Source organism: Lactuca sativa, chromosome 8 (genome assembly GCF_002870075.4).
Source record: "Lactuca sativa cultivar Salinas chromosome 8, Lsat_Salinas_v11, whole genome shotgun sequence".
Lineage (NCBI taxonomy): Eukaryota > Viridiplantae > Streptophyta > Magnoliopsida > Asterales > Asteraceae > Lactuca > Lactuca sativa.
The window spans coordinates 226,415,168-226,436,429 of NC_056630.2; the positions used below are offsets into that span (position 1 = coordinate 226,415,168).

Sequence of the window (21,262 nt, forward strand, 5' to 3'; positions counted from 1 at the left end):
ATCAGACATGAGCTCCTTTCACTTGTCATTACGTAACAAAACTGATCATCAAATTCAACATGATGTCCTACTTTACATAGTTGGCCAACACTGATGAGATTGTGTTTAAGGCTTTCTACATAAGCAACCTTATGAATGGAAAAGTTCCCCGTAGTGAGAACACCGTAACGTCGGATGACACCGTTTGCATTGTTGCCAAACATGACATTTCCACCATTGCATATAGGCCTGAAATCCCGAAGATACTCTAACCTTCCGGTCATGTGCAAGGAGCAGGCACTGTCAATTAACCATTGTTCTTCTTGTTCCTCCTTGCACAAGGCCTGAGAATTACACGGTTAGTTTAGGCATCCAAACAAGTTTGGAGCCTGGGACAATTGATGTGTTTCTGAATGATGCATAGTCCGAGGTTGCATGGACAGGTCTCTTGTCAACTTTTAGACCTAGTCTTGGGTATTTGTTCAGATTTGGATTGTTGTGAGTTTTTGAAAAAATACGAGGTTTCTGACTCTGATTCGATTTGAAATGAGATAAAACCTTTTGGTAACTACACTGACATTTACAAAAAGAGATTTTGTTATTGAATCTGACACTTTGCTTGGTCAACGGTTTATAGAATGAATTGGACTTGGTACCGGTCCGAGGTGGGTAACTTCTGACATGTGTGTTGTTTGGTTTCTGAAAAGTTTGTTTTGAACGAGGTTTGGCACGTGTAAATCTTTGAGTCCCTTTAAGTGGATTTGGTAAGATACCCTTCCATTTGTTGAAAGTTTGACGTGATTTTAAAAGTGTTGGAGTGGGTAAAATTCCTTTCCAATTAGGGTCATTTGAGGAATAGACCTGAAAAACATAGTTTCTAAAGGACTTGACACCTTTTTGGGTTGTGTCAGAAGTAGTAGGAATGACTTTTGAAACTGGACTTTCCTTTTTGCTTGTTTTCTTGAAAGAAGAGTTTTTTTAATTGTAGTTTGAGAAAACAAATTTTTCTGGACTCTTAGATTTTGGAATTCTGACATGTCTCTTTTTTTTCGAAAACTTTGTCTGTCTATGCCCCGAGATCTAATTTCTTCTTTGAAAGCCTTTTTTGCCAAAGATTTTGGTGAACCGCAGTCATTGTTGTTCAACTGCGGTTTCCTGGAATTTTTTGAATGATTTTGAAAACGTGGGCTTGAATCATCAGAACTTGAGGATTCTGGGATTTGAGAGCATTAACCTACTTCAAAATTTTATATGGGTAACTCATGAAATATTGGCTGAAGAGTTGCGGTTCCTTGAACTGATGACTGCGGTAGGGATGACTTGACTACCGCAGAGTAGGTCTTAGATGGGACTTTGATGGGACACTTGTGAGACATTTCACTATAGTGTGATACACTGCGGTCTGAGGACAGAGATGGAAAGTCTTTTGAGACTTTGGGGCCCTCAAAAACAATCTCTTCATCAACTACGGATGAAGTTTGAGAATTTGGATAAATGGTGCCACAGATATGAATTTGATCACATGTGTGACCCGAAATCTCAGGCACAATTTCCTCAATGACACAGTTATTGCTTAAATTGTGCAGTCTACCGATGTGAGTTTTGATATCTTCAGGAAAAGTCTTGTCATTGACAGGGAAATGAAATTCTCTATCCGGAGGGACATACAATCTGTCTTTGTTGAACCAGGGTGAGGAGTCAATTGCAGTAGGATATCCATTTGACCAACCCCAATTATATGTATTGTCCACGGTTCCATTGTTTACCAAATTTTCCATAGCCTCACTTTCATTAAACAAATTTTCAATTAAGAGATTTAAGCGTACAATTTCTCTCTGAGCTAAATCTCTCTTGTTCAAAGCTATCTCTAATTGGGTTTCGCTTAACATTCTAGCATCCTTTTCTAACTCTAGATCCTTCTCTAACATAGCCATCTTAAGTCTTTTGTTATCCAGTCGTCCTCTCACATGGAACATCTCATGGGATGCAATGTTCTTCGCATCTCAGGCTTTGTTATAGTCTGTAAGGACGGCAACACAAGTATCATTAAGATCATCTATGTAGGGTTGACAGTCATGCATACTATAATTTACCGTTTAGATCATGAGTTTTACCTGTTCGACGATGCTTAGAGTCCCATCTTTTTCCATGTAGCAGTAGTTCTTGTTCAGCATTGTAGACCCATCATCATCCGCAGTGGCCAGCATGCAGATTTTCCCTTTTCCTTTAACACTGTTGATGGTCTCTTCTTTGTCTCCAGATGACCAAACTTGATGGTCTCTTTTGACATGGGCCACATATGCCCTTGCCTTTTCCTTTTCTTCCAGCTCTTGATCCATTCTAAGATAGAATGCTCTGTCTTTGACTACATTGGCCTTACAATCTCTTGCGAAGTGATTTTCTTTTTTTGCATTTGTGACAAATCACAACATCAGTCTTGTCTTCTTATTGAGTACCGGAGTCAGTGGTATGAGGAGACTGCGGTACCTCCTTTGGTTGATTGTTCTGAGATTACGGTGGTGGATGAGAACTTTTGGGATATCGAGAATGGTTATTCTGAGGACCAAAGTTACGGTTGACTGGAGGTTTGTTGAACTATTGATTCTTGCGGAAGGAAGGAGGTGGTATACGGTTGAACTGTTGGCTAACCAGAGCAATAGCCTTCTGGAATTCTTCTTCATTATCATACTCAAAATCCGCTTCGTATGACTGCGGTGGAGTGTCATACGATGAAGAGTAGGGTGACTGAGGTGGAGCTTGTGCTATGAGAGCAAGTGGTCCTCCAAAGTTAGCCCAGTTTTTGAGTACGGTGGATTTTTGTGCTTGAAGCACTCCATAGAGCTTGTAGAGTGACAAAGAGTGAATCTTCCTGTCGCCTTGGACTATCATCTTAGCCGTAGTCCAATGTCTTCCTAAACCATTAAGGAACTGGAGATTGGTTTCATGGTTACTGCGGATGGTGCCCGCATTGGATAACTTAGTGACTATCAGGTTGAACCTTTTGAAGGAGTCTTCCAAACCTTCACCAGTATGAGCTTTGAATTTGTTGAAATCGTTGAGTGCGGTAGTGAGCTTCTTGTCTTGTACTTGTTCTGAGCCTTCGTATAGGTTCTTGAGGACATCCCAGATCTCTTTTGCTGATTTGCAGTTTATGATAATATCGAAGTTGTCAGGAGCAACTCCGCAGGAGATTTCAAAAAAAGCAACAACATCATTTTCCATTTTATCGAGATCAACCTTGGTGGGACGGCTCATGGTTGGTTGACCTCCTCCTAGTCTGGTTGCAGCGCCGTCAGTTTGGACTGGTGTAAGGACTGGAACATGTGGTCCTTCTTCTACGAATCGCCATACATCTCTTCCCAGTCTTCTTAAGTACCTCTCCATTCTTTGTGACCAGTGATGATATTCATTTGTTACTAGTATTGGAGCTCGGTTAGAACCACCAAAACTGTTGAAGACATTCATAGATAATGATTGTGCCATTTGAGATTGTTTTTGTTGTTTTTTTTTCTTAAGAAATGAGCTTTAGTGGTATAGAAGGCTTTTTGAAAAATCATAGTTCCGATATCCAAAAAGCAACCACTTTGGCTCTGATACCAATTGTTGAGAGAAAAACTTGGAGACACACTTGAACAAAAGTTAGAACAAGTATATTGCGGAATAGTTAATATCAAAGGATATAAAATCTCAACAATAATATAGTTAGATAGTTAGAGAGTTAGTTGCGGAAAGTAGAGAAATATAAATGACAACAATTGTTATATCAAGAATACACTTAAGCTGATTTGTAACAAGGAATGCATTCGCTCCATGTTAATAAGGAAGATCAAGCTTAGTGATTAAGTCTTAAAGACTTGCTCCGGAGAGAGATTATAATCAGATATGCTTTAGTACCAATTGAGAGTAAGAAGAATAAAAAGATAGAGAAATGAAGAAGATAACTTGAAGAAATGTATTCAGAATAATACGCAAGTTATCAATGATCAAGAGATTTTTAATACAAGAGAATAACTCTCTATTTATAGAGAATCTGAACTAGACTACAACTCTATAAGTAGTCGTGCAAGGCATACTGGATAATAGAGTGTATTACATAAAAGACAAATAAAGTAATCTAGTTAATTAGACTGTGGTAGCAAAAGACTGATTGCAGTTGCTGATGAAGAAGTGACTCCGGGTGCTGGATTGGCTGTGGGTGTTGAACCGTTGCGGTAGAGAGATGGTTGCGGTAGCTGAGATCAAGAGGGTCACTTTTATGATTCAACACTATCATTGGAGATTGCACTCTTTCATGTTGTGAATGAGAGATTGATTTGGACCATCTGGGAAGGAGGGGGTCGGATCAGGTGCATGAAACGGAGGGTCCCAAGAAAAGACCTAAGACTTCGAATCAGCGATCAAGAGTCCAGCAGGGTCGAGGTCAGTATGGCACATGAGGGAAATTTCATGATGGAGCTTGTTACTCCAGGGGGATGGGTGGCTACAAGTGTACTGGGATTGATCATGTTAGCAGGGATTGTACTCAGGGGGTAAGTCCGTTATGTTTTCTTTGACACCAAGTGGGCTACAAAAGGGTCGTCTGTCCGATGAGGAGGGGAGTAGCAGTGAGTGCACCTGCTCCGGCTATTTTGCGAAGCTTTGATAGTCGTGAGGGTACGGAAGAAGCCCCCAACAGAGAGGATTCGGTCACTTCAGTGTCAGTCAGGGGAGGCCTGTGCTCCAACAAGTGATTTTGCAGGTAAGTTATATGTTGCATTCTTATTAGCTTTTATCAGTATTCATGTTGCTTGGAAATTTATATTGGTTTGGGTAAGCATTATCTTCGGTTTAATTCTATGTTATTGTTGGGACATATCCTCGAGAATTGTTTTATGCCTTTTGCATGCCTTGAATCATTAATGGGTTATTGAGGAGTAGTATCTCGTATAGCGGGTTCCCAATGTGTTCGGTTATTATTTCGGGTTTGGTCGAGATCGGTTCAGGGGTATTGTGTCGAAGGTCTATGGTCAGGATTTAGTGGGTTAGTTCTCTAGTAATTGTCATAGTTCGGTGGTTTTAGTATTTGTTCCGGTAGGAGTGTCAGTTTCCTATGGAAGAACTTTTGGGTTCAAGCAATGTTGTTGCTAAGAGAGGAGAAGTAATAGGAAGATGCTAGTGTCAGTTGCATGATTTGTTTGGTTATCGGAAGTGCCACGGGAGTTTATATTTGCATGGGATGTAGTCCAATTGAATTTAGTGATTCTTTGAGAATGGAAACTGGGGTGAAGATTCATCAGTTAAGGGCAAGCGTTATGGTTTTTTTAGTCACCAACATAAGAACTCGGAGAATTCGTATGGTATCGTGGGAGGTGATTTTGATTATCAGATTGGATAAGATTTCAAGAGAATTCTATAGGATTTCAGAAGTTGGACGATCCTTGAGTTTGGCTAGCAATGGAATGCTAGTATTAATTAGCAAAGGTTATAGGCAGTTCATGTTATTTGTGGTAGACGGGTCGGAGATCCATTAGAATTAAGAGGTGATAGAGATTTTTGTCGAATCCAAGTGGGGACGAGGGACGACCCAAGTGGCTATTCAGATGGAGGTTGTGTAGGTGGGAGTTCAGGAAACTCCCAACTGCTGGTTGGCGTCTCCTTTATTATGCAAAGTAGACTTGTGATTGAGTCCAGGTTGAGGACTTCGGAATTCAAAGTATGTCTCGAACATCTGTCGGGATGTAGTTGGATACAGGTTTCAGCTCAAGATGTGGAGAGTTATGATGATTAGGGTGTAGCAAGGCCATGGTTGGTTGATTTGTTGTAAGACTGCGATGGGATCATAACATTCACCAGTCTGAGGTAGACTGTTGTTAGAGGTGGTCATGAGCATGGAGGGGGAATCAGTCCGTGCCTTGGACATGCCGGCCAAGATTGTCGAGGAGTATTCTCTATTTTAGGTTGAGGACCATTGGGGTCTGAGGCAGAGTCGGGCCTGAGTAGCTCATGATGGGTGGGTCCCAGAGGCGAGGCGCATGTGTTTATGCAATAGAGGTTAGACATGGCAGAGACCATTGGGTCAAGGTTTTGGATCTTCAGTGGTAGGATTAAGTGGGTGGTAAGGGTGTGACGCAGAAGAGTTTTTAGGCTAGGTAGCCTCATTTTTTGGACTCTTGGAAACCTGGTGGTTGGACCAGGTGTAAGACTGGTGGTTGGACCAGGGTCGTCGAGAATCAGAAGGTTTTGGTATGAAATGCAAGTTTAGATTTGTGGATCTCGGGTTATGAGTCAAGTATTGAAATGGTTTTTGGGTAAGATCTCGAGTCGGGTATCACGAGTATTTTGTGCAGGATTTTCATTACATTGGAATAAGAATCGGGGTGCCTATATACCAAGGGCATCAATCGCAGAGTTAAAAGGTAATGAATGTATTCAGTTTTGATGATAGATCAAGCTCTTATGAATGTGTCTTGGATTGATTCTATTCGTGAAGGGTATCAAGATAAGCCAAGGCATTATTATTGATTTGGAATTTGTGTGTGGAGTCTCTAGTTATTAAGGGCATATGCTAAGTCGCTTCCAATTGGATTAAATAATCTCATATAGGTTGATTGGACCTTGTTACACAGGTCTCGTTTGAGTATAACTGTTATAGTGATGAATCTTCTACTGAAAGGATTATTTGAGCCTTCTTTCAAGTATAAGTGTGTTGCAGGGATATTTGGTTTGTGATTCTTTTTTCTAGTAGGAACCTCAAGTTATCAAAAATTAAGTAGTCATTTAGGAGATAAGTGGAATAGATTCAACAATGATTCAGTATGGGCGGTCTGTCAAGGAGTCAGACTATCTCGAGACATCAGATTTCAGATTGAGTAAAGGTGATTATATTGCAAGAGATTCGTCCACCTTTGGGTTGTAGAGCCCTGTGAGGGTTGGTTTCAGTTGCCTTGGGAAGGCAGGGGTATGCTCGGGGTTGTGGCTGTGTTGCTCAAGTTGTTGGCCGTACCAGAGATGGTATGGAAGGATTTTAAGGACGAAATCTAATTTAAGTAGGCGAGAGTTGTAATGCCTCGTTTCGAATCGTTTCGTATTTTAGGGATGGTGATCAAGCATTGGGTATTAGCAAGCTTTGGACCCTTTAGGAATTGAGATATGGAGTCAGTTGGGGTTGGATAATGTAATTTGGATGTTTTGGGTATTCAGTTTGTGTTTTGGGGTTAAAGGGCATTGCGATAATTTGTCAGCTTGGGCTTTTATGGAAAGTGGATGTTCGTTAGGGATATTTTATGGCACAATTTTGAGTTGATAATAGTGTAGAGCTTCTCAATACCTTTTCATGGATATAAGGATGCTCGAAATCGGAGTTGTATCGAGAAAGTTATGGCCTTCAGAATGAATTAGGGTTAAAGCGGAAACCTAAGTATGTGGGGCGTACCAAGGTAGTACGTGTGGCATACTGATGTGAAGGTAGGTATGCGAGGCGTACTGAGGAGTATGCATAGCATAGTGCGAAGATGGGTCGGGGTGCGAGGCCTCGTATGTTGGGCATACAAGGGTGTACGTTGGCCGTACAAGGGTTAGTTTAAAACCCTAATTTTTAGGGATGTACTCTATATAAGCTTAATCTTAGCCCTTTTCCTTCATTTCTAAGTCTTCCTCCATACTCTAAAACCATAAATCAACCTTGTAGTCTCTTGGAGGTGTTCTTGAGCTATTGGGAGGCTTTGATGCTCATTTTTTTTGCCCTTGGAATGGAAACAAGAGAAGCTGGAAGTTGTTTGGCGTGGTGGGAAAACTTTGGATCAAGAATCATCACCTTGTGGGGAAGCTTTTTGAGGTAACAAGTTTGCATCTTGTCTTATGTATGATTAGATCTCTTCATGGCTAGTTTATTATGATTTTAGTCTTCTTTTTGAGATTATGGATGAGTTAGGTTGTTTAAGAATTCATCCTTTCAAATCTGACTTTGTTTTCGTATTCTTGAGCATAAAGGTGCAAGCTTTATGTGTATTATGGAGTCATGCATGCATTAAGTCAACCATTAAGTCCCTTTTATGCTTAAGAGCTTCTTTTAGCCATGTATGAATGTAAAGTTGGCAACTTTACATGGTATTCCAACTCAAGGAGGTTAGATCTGTGTTTTGGAAGCTTTGTCTTAATGAATTAAGTGAAAAATTAGTTTGGGATGATTAAGGGTGAGTACGTTGGGCGTACAAGCATGTACGCGCAAAGACAAGCCTCCAAGCGAGTATGTTATACATACGTGCCTCTACACCCCGCCTACTCGGTTTAAATGGGCTTTGTGTGTCTGGGCAATCTTTTGGGCTTAGATTGCTTGGGGCTTTGTTGGGCCATATGTAAACAAGTTTTTGGATTAGGGAAATGTTAATGGGCTTTAGGGTAAGGCCCATGTAATGGTTTGGACCCAATTTGGAAAATTGGGCCATAAATGGGCTTTGGATGATTATTTGTTGGTGGGCCTTTATGATGAGGAGTTTGGGCCTTAGTCTTGGACGGACCTAGGTGAGGGGTAAAATGGTCATATATGGATTATTATACTAGGTTGGCATGGTCGGGAGCCGCCTTCCTTCGAGATACATGTCGACGTGGCTCCATGATATTTTGACACGTATCACCATTGAAACGTGACATATGGCACCCTCTATAAGATACGTATGTAGAACACCGATATCACGGCTTGTGGCATGAGCCGGAAGGAGCGACGTTGTAAAAGCGCATGACGCACACCCCATATGCATTTTATGCGCACTTCGAAAAATCACCTACATGGCGTATAAGCTCCTTACCCATTATCGATAGAGCCTCTCTCTCTCTCTCTCTCTCTCTCTCTCTCTCTTTCTTTCTTTTCTCGATAGTTCTTATGTTTAGCCCTTTTCCTTTATTTTTAGCATGCGGCGAAAGCCCTGTGACACCCCTGAGTGCTCAACTAGTTGTAATCAAATCGGAGTTCCCAAGTCCGTGTTCTGCTCGTTTAGATCTTGGTTTTTGCTAAAACCATTATAAGTTATGTTGCACTCTACTTTTTTAATGTAACTTATACTTATATATTCATAATTCGTTATTATGAACCTATAAATAAGATTTTATCAGTAACTCCATGTCCTTATACTGATTGATCTACTTACAGGAGAGTTGTCTAGAATGATCATGTTGGTTAAGTTGTTGGATTTCAGAAAGGCTACATGCCTAAATTATCCGGCCTTCCAACTGTCTTGCCTGGTTGATCCTTAATTGATAGATCTTGATGTAGACAATACGATTAGTGAGGAATCTAGACTATAATTATTATGGTTATCACGCTTTATGTTACTAGACTAAGGCTTAGTACTTTATACATCTAGGTCTCTTCGAAGTATGAAGCGAAGTGCTACCGAAATCATCAGTCACCCATTTTAGTCAAGTGAGGGCATAGTTACTTTCATCTTACACATAGATATGTAATATTTAGATAAATGAATGTTATATATTCTTATGTGCAAGGATTCTATGTGTTAGGTGAAATATTATAAAGATAGATCTTATATGATATATATATATATATATATATATATATATATATAATGTATATCTATTCTATAAATATAATACATTGCACAATGAAAAGTAGAAAAAGATGTCATAGTACAATGAAAGATAAGATGCCCTATTATGATGAAAGATGTAGGCAAAGATAGGATGCCATGAAAGTGCTCATCTAGTTATAATCTTCAAAGAGGAGTTCCCTAGTCAGTGTTCTACCTATTTAGATCTTGGTTTTCGCTAAAACCATTGTAAGTTCAGCTGCACTGTACTTCTTTCAATGTAACTTTTATTTATAGTCATAAGTTGTTATTATGAACCTATAAATAAGATTTATCAGTAATTCCAAGTCCTTATAGTGATTGATCTACTTATAGAAAGGTTTCTAGGTATGTGTTGATCGGATACACTTTTAGTATAACAAACAAGAACAAAATTACTAAGCAATTAAAGAATAGAAAAGTAAATGACACATGGGATTCACCAAATTGTCTTTCACCAAAAAACGGGTTGTCACAAAGACGGTCACCAAGACGAACTACCTTAGGGTTTCACCCTAATGTTGATTATATACTAATCTATACAAGTATATCCCTTGATTGAAAAGATTGTATATAATCTATACCAAGAACCGATCCTCATCACAAATGTATCGCTTGAGTTGTTTAGGTTTTCTCCTTCGAACTCAGTGAGTTAGAGCCTCAACTCGGTGTGTTAAAATGCTATTGGCCGCGGAATTTAATGAACCAACTTGGCGAGTTAAGGTGCCTCAACATGGTGAGTTGGCAGCTTAGTTGGAAAACCTAATTTTTACGGTATTGTGCCCTTTTCGCTGGCCTCCTTCTCAGCCTCTAATGTTATCAAAACTGTAAAACGAGTTGTAGCCTCCATTGTCAAGCATTTAAGCCTTGGAAGAATGTTTGGGTCCATTTTGTGCATTGTGAATGAGTTAGAAGATCATGAAGTTTCTATGCTTGGAGAAGAGGTCTTGGCTCCAGAATCATTGTACATTTTTAAGGAGTTTGAGGTATCAAGTTCTTATCTTGATTGGTAGATGCTTATATCTCTCTTTTGGGTTAAACTGTTATGTTTTAGCCATGGTTTGGATGGATGATGGGATTAGGACATCCCAAAGTCTTATTCTATCAGATCTGGTGTTTTCATGGACTCTTTTGGCATAAAGTTGCCAACATTATGGATTTAAGGGCTTCATGCATTCATTAAGTCCCCTATTAATTCCTTCTTGAACATTTGAGCCTATCCTAGTCATGCATGAGCATAAAGCTGGAAACTTTGTGTGGTCTTCTAGCTCTAGGGTGTCAAATATACAATTTGGGGCTTTTTCATTGAATATTAAGTGCTTAACGGTTCAGCCTTCACTCTTTTAAGTCTAGGGTTTGGGCTTGGACCCATTTCGGTGGTTCCTAGGGGTAAAGTTAGAAACTATACCCTTCTAGATCTCATTTTGGTCGAGATATGAGTTGTGAAGCTCTTGGAGTTGATAATGTCGGCTTAATGTATTAAGATGTGGGTTTCTAGCGAACTCGACGAGTTTATGGATAAACTAGACGAGTTGGAGTGGTTTTTCCCTGAGTTTCCAGATAATGGAGAAACACGGCGAGTTGAAGGACAACTCGGCATGTTGGGTCAACTCGGACTGTTGACCATGACTTTTGACCCTATCTTTGACCAAGTTGTTCCAAAGGGGTACTTGAGTTAATCAAAATTGTAACCAAGGGAATTATGGGTTTAGGATAATACCCATACGGGATTGGGCCCAATTTGGAAAATTAGGCCATTAGTGGGCCTTTGTGGATCTTTTGGATTTGGGCCCTAGTTATGATGCATGTTGGTCTAGGGGTAAAACAGTCATTTTACCCCAAGTATGGATGATGGGCCTTAGAATAGAACCCAATTGCTAATTGGGTGTTACTTTGATTTGATAGTTCAGAGGTGCCGTCAGGGAAGCAACTATGGTTTTCTTTCTGTGAGCTTCTGCATTTAAGGTGAGTCTCCTCACTGTGTTATGGGTCGAAGGCACCAATACTGACCAAGTTGGTTTATGTACTGTAGGAAGACCTAAAGGTGGATCCTGGCACTTATATTCTAGTTATGTAGTGTAGATTGTATGCTAGTTGACTTTGTAATTCTTGCATGGAAGCCCAGAGGTGGCTCCTGGCACTTGTCTGTAAGACCCATGGTTTTGGCCCTCGGCCTGGCAAGGAAGTCCACGAGGTGGCTCGTGGCATAATGGTAAGACTATGGATGGAACATAACACCTTTATTGATTGTTATATATGTATGATAAGTGTGGCTCATTGATATGAATGCTATATGGCTCGATTGGTATGTGTGGTATGTGGTATTTGGGGAACTCACTAAGCTTCGTGCTTACAGTTTGTAGTTTATGGTTTTAGGTACTTTCAGTTTGAAGGGGAAGGGCCTGAATTTATTGCAATGTTGTTTTTATTATAAGAAAAATGAAATTTAAACCACTTGATTTCCGGGATGTTACAAGTTGGTATCAGAGCCTTGGTTTGAGAAATTCGGCCATACTCTCAGGTTTGTCTGAACTCAAACTGAGGGTTTGGTAAAAAAATTTATAAAATAAACATTTAGTTAAAAAGGAACTTCTAATCAAAGAAAGGGGTGTGATGCGTGCAATCCGCTGAGCTCAAGTAAGTGGTTCCCAAAATACCAATACATGTTTAATATGATAGATGATATGATTGTGAGAATTGTATGCTAGATTAGGACTAAGAATCTGCTCAGGTATTATATTATAGGAGAGATGCCTTTATATGCCTGATTGTATGAGTTTTAAAATTGCATGCTAGTATGGATTCTAGATTAGAGGATAGAATGGCCTGATTAGTGTATGTTGGTTAGATTTTCCTTTGCCTGAATGCTGCTTGATTGGTGCTTTGTAGGACTCTTAGTAATGTGAATTGACTACTAAGCAATTATGCTAAGTCACATGTAACACATGTTAAATAATCTCAGAGTAATGGATTCGACCCTATTTCACAGATCTTGTCTGAGTCCAATCGTTCTAGGGCTGAGTCTTTTACTCGAAGGATTATCTGGTCTATGTTGCATGTAACTATAATCATGAGGAAGTTAGTTGACATTGGTGGGAGTCCTTCCGCAATTGAGGGCAGGGTGGAGCCGGGAATCTAGGAGAGCCTAGGATATGCTTTAGTGGGTTTGTGGTGCGGTTTAGTGAGTTTTCGGCTCATCAGTTTGAGGAGGTGACTTAGAGGATTTGGGATGATTACTGAGGAAAGTATGGATAGGTGTGGAAGGTAGTATTGGGCCCATGCTACTGAAAGCACAAGATCCATACTAAAGTCGGTAAGAGTCGTGGAGAAACTAAGAATCTTATAGGAGGACGATTTTTCTGGGCATGTTTTGATCATTGGCTTGTTGTGTTTCAATTTGGAGATGAGCACTCAGGGAGATGGTTCTGGTTCTGGTTCTGAATCTGGTTCTGGTTCTGGTGCGGGTTCTGGCTCAGGTGCAAGTGTTGAGCCGATTAGTGAGCAGATATGGGAGTTCATCACATAAGAGGTTTCTCGTAGTATTTCGGAGATATTGGATGAGCGTTTGGGCGCATTCCGTGCGAAAGTTATGGTTATCATTAGAGCTCGCACTCTTTCTTTCTGGGAGTTCCGAGCTTGTGAAGCTCCTACGTTCCATGGGGAGAGGCGCCCATTATTAGTAGGAGGTGGTTCGCGGATATAGCTAACACATTTAGGATGAGTTTTTGCCCCAAGGAGGCGAAGGTCATATATGCTTCCTTCCTATTGAAAGACAAGGCGCGAGATTGGTGGGAAGAGGTTAGTAGTGATCTGGGTGATGACGTTGTTGATGCTATGTCATGGGATGACTTCTCGACCAGGTTACGGGCTGAGTTTGCTCCAACGATTGAGGTGTAGCAGTTGAGGCAAGAGTTTCTAGATCTTCGCCAGACTACTGAGACTATGGCAGGGATCACTGGCAAGTTCCGGGAAAAGGGCTTTGTTTGTACCGCAATATGCAGAAGATAAGGAAATGAAGAATGTAAGGTATCATGATATGTTGCGCGGTGACATCAGGGAGTTCGTGAGTATTTCTGGATGCGATACCGTCAATGATATGGTTTCTAGAGCCCGAGAGCGGGAGATCGATTAGGAGCACCTTGGGAAGAAGGGATCAGATCAGGTGCATATAGTGGAGGGTCCCAGGAAGAGACCCAATACTTCTGATCAGTGTTTGAGAGGTCAGCAGGGTCGGGGTCACGGCAGTACGTATGGGAAATCGCATGATGGAGTTTGTCGTTCCAAGGGTTTAGGCTGCTACAAGTGTGGCAGGGTGGTCATGTTAGCAGGGATTGTCCTCAAGGGGCAAGCTCGTTATGTTTTCTATGCAATCATGTGGGCCACAAGAGGGCTGATCGTCCGATGTTGAGGGGAGGAGTAGTGAGTGCACCTGCTCCGTCTACCTTAACGATCACCGATGAGCGAGAGGGTAGGGTAGGAACCCCAGCACTGAGGAGCCAGGCATTACAGTGTCAGATAAGGGAGGTCAAGACTTCGGCAGGAAACATTGTAGGTATGTTATATTTTGCTTTCTTCATGGTTTTTATCAGTATTTATATTTTTTTGGAATCTTGCATCAGTTTGGGTAAGTGTACCTTTGGTTTATTTCTCTGCTTATGTTTGGGTTATATCATCAAGAATTGTTATATGGCATTTTGCATGCCATGAATCATTAACGGTTTAGTGAAGTGTTGTTTCACTTATAGTGGGTTTGGAGTGTTCGGTGTTATCTTGGTTTGTAGTGAAGATCGGTTCGGGGGCATTGTGTGGAAGGTTTATGGTCAGAATTCATCGGGTTAGTTATCTAGTATCGCTGGGATTCAGTGGTTTTTGCATTGGTGTGCGGATTGGCTTTTGAGGGTGCCGACAGAAGTGGTCTGTTGATGCGATTTAGATTGGAGCATTCGTACTTGGGACTTCAAGATTTGAATGTGATATCATTTTAAGCATCTGGGGTTATCAGTAATGTTGGGATTCTGGAAGTGTTCAGCTGCTCTTCAGAGGTTGTTTGATCTTTGGAAGTGTTAGAGGAGCTTTATATTCGTCTGGGCTACTGTCAGTCAGAGTCCAATAATTCTTTGGTGATGTGAATAAAACTCAGATCAATTTAGATCTTTCACAGGTAAAAGATGAAGATCACAAGACAAACACAATAAAATTATGAATACATAATAGAATCAACGTTATGCTTATGATTCAAATGTAGTCACGCCTCAGCAGAGCTCGATGAAGAACTTCCACTGTAGAGGCGAGCTAGGGTTTACAAAAACTCAATGAGAAAAATAATGAAATCGTTAACTACAAAGATTGCATGCATGCAACTTAAATACTAAAACCTAGAATAAAACATACACGGTTGGATAGGCCCAAACCGGCAACCAGAACTGGGCTAAGGACCGAGCCCATGACGCAACACTATAAGCCCAACAATCTCCCCCTTTGCGTCAAATGAGGCGAGAGATTATTTCTTTTGAGTTGGCTTCACAGTCTTTACTACCTTGAACAGCCGAGGGATGATAGCAAGAAGTTTCTACCGAAACTGAATGTACCATCTCAGCATATCAGTAAACAACTTTTTGTCGACTGCAGTGTTCTGATTACACCTCTGAATAATCTCCAAAATGTGCTCCAAGCAACCAGTTGAGAAGAGGTGTTTGTCAACAAGAGCAAACAGGCATTTCTGACATTCGTCCTTGATGAACATCACAGTGTGGTACTTCGAATCAATCTTGCCCTTGACCATTGTATTGACATTGCCTGCTCTGCCCATAGTTTTGATCGTGGTTCGCTTGTGAATGGCAGAGGCGATCTCTTGGTCCATCTTCGCTACTTTGTGAATGTAGCATACAAGCATTTGCTTGACATGGTCAATGATCGGCTGATACTCCTGAGGATTTGATAGTAAGATGCTGTTGAGGAGTATCCAATCGTGGGGATTGAGGTTCGATAGATCAGCATAAGTGAAGTTGTGAACCGAGCCTTCAGACCCTCGAGTCACTTTAAATTTCACGTTAACAAATTTCCCTGATGAGTAGGGCTTTAGAACTTTGACAGTTGTGATCTTCTACGAACTCCAAGTCAAGTACTGGGGTTGAGCGAACTCTAGGTAGAATTCCAATAGATCCCGATCCACCTTTGGGTCTGGAGATGGGATGGCAACAGTCGAATTGAAGCAGTGAAAGATGAATGCCTTTCACGTGATCGGCATGTCAAATTGTGCATCCTTGGAGTGGTCAAGCCCGAACGACATCACAGGCTCAAGCCAAAGTGTACTTGGTTCATCGATAGCACACCTTTGGAGCGAATCAAGAGTCCACTCAGGAAAAACGGACTTCTTCTTTTCCAGCAGATCCTTTTCCTTTTGCTCCTGCTCAAGCTCAGCCGTGTGTTGCTTAAACTTTTCTTCAAGCTCTTTATCAGAAGATTTTTTTTTTCGAAAAAGGCTTTTCAGGATCCTTTTCATAAACATCGTCTTCATTATCAGTGTCATCCTCCCCAATTTTCTTCTTCTTCTTGTCTCTATTACTGACTGAAGCTTCATTAACCTTCGGTGTAACAGTTGGTTTCGGTTCAGGAGGAGGTTGAGTCTTCGCTACCTTCTCTCCCCCTTGTTTCGGCTAGACACCAGTCACCGGAACACCCTCAATATGACTAAGGATGTCCAATGTAGGCTTGAGTTTCTCAGCCAAATGCCTGTGGATGGAAATGGTTATGATGGGATCATGGGCTTCAAGGAGGTGAAGTAAGATGGAGTGAACATCACCAGCAGCTTCGTCTAACCTCCCATTTAGACTTCAAGTCATTGAGTTCAGCTGTTGCAGTACGAAGTTTGAGATTCTGTATCTTCAGCTGAGAAGTTCGTTTGTCGAGTTCATCCATGATGCGATTCTCAACAGCCAACTCTGCCTCCAATTGAGTCAATCGATCATTGACATTGTCGTGCAGAGTGGCATTGGCTGCTTCGATTGCTTGACGAGCAGCTTCAAGGTTGGACCGTTCAGCTTGAAGAGAATGCTGAAGGTTATCAACCGAAGCGTTCACACTTTGAGAATTTTTCTGAGTTGCCACCTACAAAGAACCCAAAAATAAGTGAGCCTCAGAAAATTAGTTTATCGACTTTTGTGGTCTCCTCTTTACACTCCTTGGTGGAAGCCTCAACTGCAAGGGAGGCTTTATGGCATTGGGAAGTGGAGGCATCAGTGGCCTTGGCTGCAGCAGTAAGGGAGGCATTGTGTTCTTGTACGACAGAGGAGAACAAATCCTTTAAAGCAGCATCAGAATAAGCTCCACATGAAGAGGAGAAAAGCAGTTGATCGAGTTTATCGTTGACTGCTTTGAGATGACGCTTGGTGACAGGTTCATCGTCGTCTTCATCACTTTGTACTGGGTAAGGATTGAAATAAGTGGAATCAAATTCCAAGTCCTCACCACCTAGAACTGGGGTGGTGTCAGTAGATGGGGTAGGTGATAAGGGTTTGGTAGTGGTAGGAGGTTCGGTTGTTACTGGTGGTTCGGTTGTAACAGATGGGGTGGGAGCTATAGAATGAGCCCCTGTAGTAGTGGTGGTAGTGGTAGTGTCTGTGAAGATTGGAGTAGGGATGGGAATAGTGGTTGATGTTTGAGAGGTAAGGATAGGAAATATTGGAGGGATGGATGTTGGGATGGTAACGGGTGAAGGAGAAGGAGGTTGGGAGCGAACTGGAATTTCTGGGGTAGGTGAGCGAGGTGGGGTATCACCATGACCCGAAATCTCATCGTCAGAGCTTTCACTTTCAGATTCTGAAGAAGGAGTAGATTTGTGTTTGGGAGGAACATACTCTGAGTCTGAATCACTTGAAGATTGGAGTATTAGTCTCCGAGCGGGCTTCTTCTGCTTCTTTGGTTAAGGCTGTGACAGAGCAGCCTTGTCATACTTTCGCTTCTTAGGGGTTTGCCCCATGGTTGGCTTAGTAACCTTCGTCTCCTTCTGAGTCTCAGCTTTCAGTCCCCTCTTTGCTGGCTTGTCAACCTCTTCAATGGAGCGAACCATGGCTAGTGTGAGCTCCCTTGGACCCGAAGAAGGAATCTTCTTGTATTGTTGCAGAACATTGCTTGTTGCAGACACGCATGCAAGCATGGTGTCAGGAATGGAACCAATAAAGGAGTACTTGGTAGGATCCATGACGATTATCTTCGTTGTGTGAAACGTGGTGATGGAGGAGAGAAGAGAGTCTGCCATGATTGGAACGTGAAGACGACCCATTGCCCACTTAGTGATGATTGACTAGTACCTGCCACACGAGATTTCTGAGTGTCTTGAGGAAGAGTACAAGCTTTGGACCAGTTGTTTCCAGATGATGAATCTATAATCCAAAGTGATCCTGTGATAAAGCCCATAAAGCATAGTCATGAATGACTTGCTTGCTCCGTCTGAGCCAGCGCTTCGCTCATAAAGTCCTTTGAACAGTAGAGTGAATACGCCATTACATTGAGGAGGAAGGCAGGACTTCTTAAACTTGGTAATGGTGGTTTTGGTTTCAGTGTACCCCATTTGATAAAACATTGAGAACAGTTGACCAGTAGTGATCGATTCAGGGTTTATTAAAGTTGGTTTTTGAGAGAGACCAATTAGGGCGCAAAAGCGGTTCTTGGAGATGGAAGTCTTCTCGTTGTGGATTTCAAAGTGAATCCTCTCAGCAGCTTTGTCTTAGTAAATAGTGGAGTAGATGAGTGAGAGGCAGGACATGGGAACAACTTCGACCTTAGACAGAGCGTCGACAAGAGATGAGTATTTGAGACACTCGACAACATACAGCATGTAGGGTTCATAGATGAAGGGAGTGAGATCGATGATCAGGTTTTGTTGAGGTTTAATGGTGAGGAGGGTTTGGTGAACAAAGGTATCATGAACTGAAGAAGAGTCTGCCATTGTTGAAGCTTGGTGAAGAAGATGAACAGTAAGATGAATCACCTTTGTTCTTTGAGAGAGTTTTGTAAGTGATAAAAGGGTAAAGTGGAGCGTGCCTGATCCTTTTATACGTTCTAGTAGGATAGAGAAAAATCTGGCTGATATCATGAATTTATGTGAAACTACGCCTGATTTGACGGATGAACAGTTCTCACACCCGATGATGACGCAGGAAAGAGAAAGGACGTTTCCTTTTTACACGCCATTCCATAAAAAGTGCTTTTTCAAATCGTCAAAACGATTGGATAACTACTGTGTCAGCCTTAACTTTATCCCAAACGTCACCCCATATTTCACGTGAACTTTCATTGCCTTTTAACTTTATCGAGCATTGAAATACTTGGAGAAACAAAGCTAGAACAGTTAGAGCATCATTAATAGAACCAGATTTTGGAAAACCAAAAATTTTTGTGCAAAGAGTGTAAAAGATAAAGAAATAAAGCAAACTTTTTGTGATATTTTGTGATGTCTTAAAAAGACATAAAGCAATTGATTCTGGGCACGAATCTCTTGCTTCAAAATAAAGAGAGACTTTAAAGTGCTTGTGTGGCTTCCCATTAAATAACAATCAAGTACTTGTTAAGAAGTATTGAAAGGCATCTTTTTAATTAAAGCTTATAAAGGGTGTCTTTCGCTTCAATTCATAATTTCGATACTTGATATAAGACCAAAACTGAACGAAGTACTTGTGAGATCAATGTGATATGTTGAACAAGTAGGTGGGGAAGATTTGTATTGACTGTTGGATAGGTGAGAAATCCCAAAAAAATTTACCTGGATCCTTAGGGAAGAAAAATTCTTGGTAATAGAAATTTTCAGAAGAATCACTCAAAATAAAAAGAGATTTCATTTGTAAAATATGGTTCATGTATCGTCAATTCATTAATGGTGTTGAATGGTGGATTTCACTTAGTACATAGTGACACGAGACTAAGATCATTAACACAGAATTTGGTATAACCATAAACCTCAGTGTTAAATGCTGAGAGTCTCAAGGGTTATATTGGTGAGATGAAGTATAAAATGGAGAAAACTGATGGAGGTGGTATAAGAAACACATGTACCTCTGCTATAAAAGAAGGACTAAGCAGAAAACTCTAAGCTCAATGTGAGTAGAGTAAGGTAGCTCATGATTAGAGTGAATATTGCAGCCTAGCTTGGGAAAACATGATTTGTATGTATCATGTTATTAAGGCTTCACTCAAAATTTGTCGAGGCTTTAGTCAACATGCAGCAGCATGCTTCTAGGGACACGTAGAAAGTGTATAGAAAAGAGATTATACCTTCTGGATCTTCATCATCGAGAGTAACACTTTTGCAAAAGAAATCATTAGATCAAAAATGAAAAAATATTTTTGTATTTTGTGAAAATTATTTAATTGAACGAAAAAGAAAAATATTTTTGGGTTTTATGAATGTAGAAGGAAGTATTTAAAAGAGTGTACATACAATCAAAATGCCTTGAGAAGAAAAAGAAGCGAACAAGTTCAGAAGGAACGAACTCAAAATAGACTGAACGCTCGGTTCATGGTCGAGCTTCACCTGAAATAGACCGAACGTTCGGTTCATTTCGGTTCGCTCTATTTTGCTTCCTACCTTTATTGAAGTGGAGGCGATTTTGGTACTGATTCTGCTTCCATCATTCCTAGGCATTGCAAAATCTTGTTGAAGCTTGCTTCAGGTAAAGCCTTAGTGAATATATCTGCTAGTTGATCAGTCGGCCTTACGAAATGAATTTCCATGATGCCATCTTCTGCGTGATCCTTGATAAAGTGATACCTCAGTGCTATATGTTTAGTCTTTGAGTGTTGCACTAGGTTGTGACAAATCCTAATTGCGCTTTCGGAGTCGCAATATAGTGGGATTTTCTTCATGTTCAGCCCGTAATCTCTAAGCTGACTTTGTATCCATACAACTTGAGATGTGCATGATGCTGCAGCGATGTATTCAGCTTCTGCAGTGGAGAGAGAAACACAGGTTTGTTTCTTTGATTGCCAGCTAACCAATTTACCATCAATAAATTGGCATCCTCCAGTGGTGCTTTTACGATTTAATCCACAACCACCTAAGTCAACGTCTGAGAACGCTTGGACAAAGAATTCTGAGTTGGCTAGATACCACAGACCAAGAGAGGAGGTTCGCTTCAGATAGCGAAAGATGTTTTTCACAGTTTGCAAATGAGGTTCGCGTGGGTTAGCTTGGAATCTGGCACAATAACATACTGAAAACATAATTTTAGGTCTACTAGTTGTTAGATACATTAGAGACCCAACCATTTGATGATAGAGCATCATGTCAGCGGCTGGCTTCTCCAATGAGAGTGTAAGCTTTGTCCCAAAAGCCATTGGAACTTTAACTTTGGAGTCTCCCATCATACCAAACATAGCTAACAGTGTCTTGGTGTATGCCTCCTGATTGATAAAAATGCCCTCGGGTCCCTGTCTAATGTTTAAGCCAAGGAAAAAGTTAATTGGACCCATTGAGCTCATCTCGAATTTAGTTTCCATCAACTTCCTGAATTCAGCTATTAAGCTAGGACTCGTGGAGCCGAAGATGATGTCATCAACATAAATTTGGACTATCATAAGGTGGTTACCTGAACCTTGTTTGAATTTAGACATTTTTAAGAATCGAGTTAGAGTTTCATACCATGCTCTGGGAGCCTGCTTTAGGCCATATACCGCTTTGTCAAGAATGTAGCAGTGATCTGGATACTTCTTGTTCACAAAGCCTGGTGGTT

At 41.0% G+C, this 21,262-nt stretch overlaps 1 protein-coding gene across 1 annotated transcript; it reads right to left on the reverse strand.

Moving 5' to 3' along the window:
- Positions 1 to 15,991: 15,991 nt before the first annotated feature.
- On the reverse strand, positions 15,992 to 17,817 carry LOC111882371 (cell wall protein DAN4-like). The gene is made up of 4 exons (XM_023878727.1): positions 17,530 to 17,817; positions 16,693 to 17,448; positions 16,356 to 16,643; positions 15,992 to 16,192 (listed from the first exon to the last, which is right to left on the reverse strand). Exons 1-4 carry the CDS (start codon positions 17,815 to 17,817, stop codon positions 15,992 to 15,994), a joined length of 1,533 nt encoding a protein of 510 aa, XP_023734495.1.
- Between the last annotated feature and the right edge of the window lie 3,445 nt (positions 17,818 to 21,262).

Excerpts from the sequence above, each read along its gene's own strand:
- LOC111882371 (XM_023878727.1), bottom strand. The coding sequence starts at position 17,817 with ATGGGTCGTCTTCACGTTCCAATCATGGCAGACTCTCTTCTCTCCTCC. Across the intron at positions 16,644-16,692 it reads GTAAAGAGGAGACCACAAAA|GTGGCAACTCAGAAAAATTC; the intron begins GTCGATAAACTA and ends GGTTCTTTGTAG. Across the intron at positions 16,193-16,355 it reads ACTTGAAGTCTAAATGGGAG|CCGAAACAAGGGGGAGAGAA; the intron begins GTTAGACGAAGC and ends ACTGGTGTCTAG.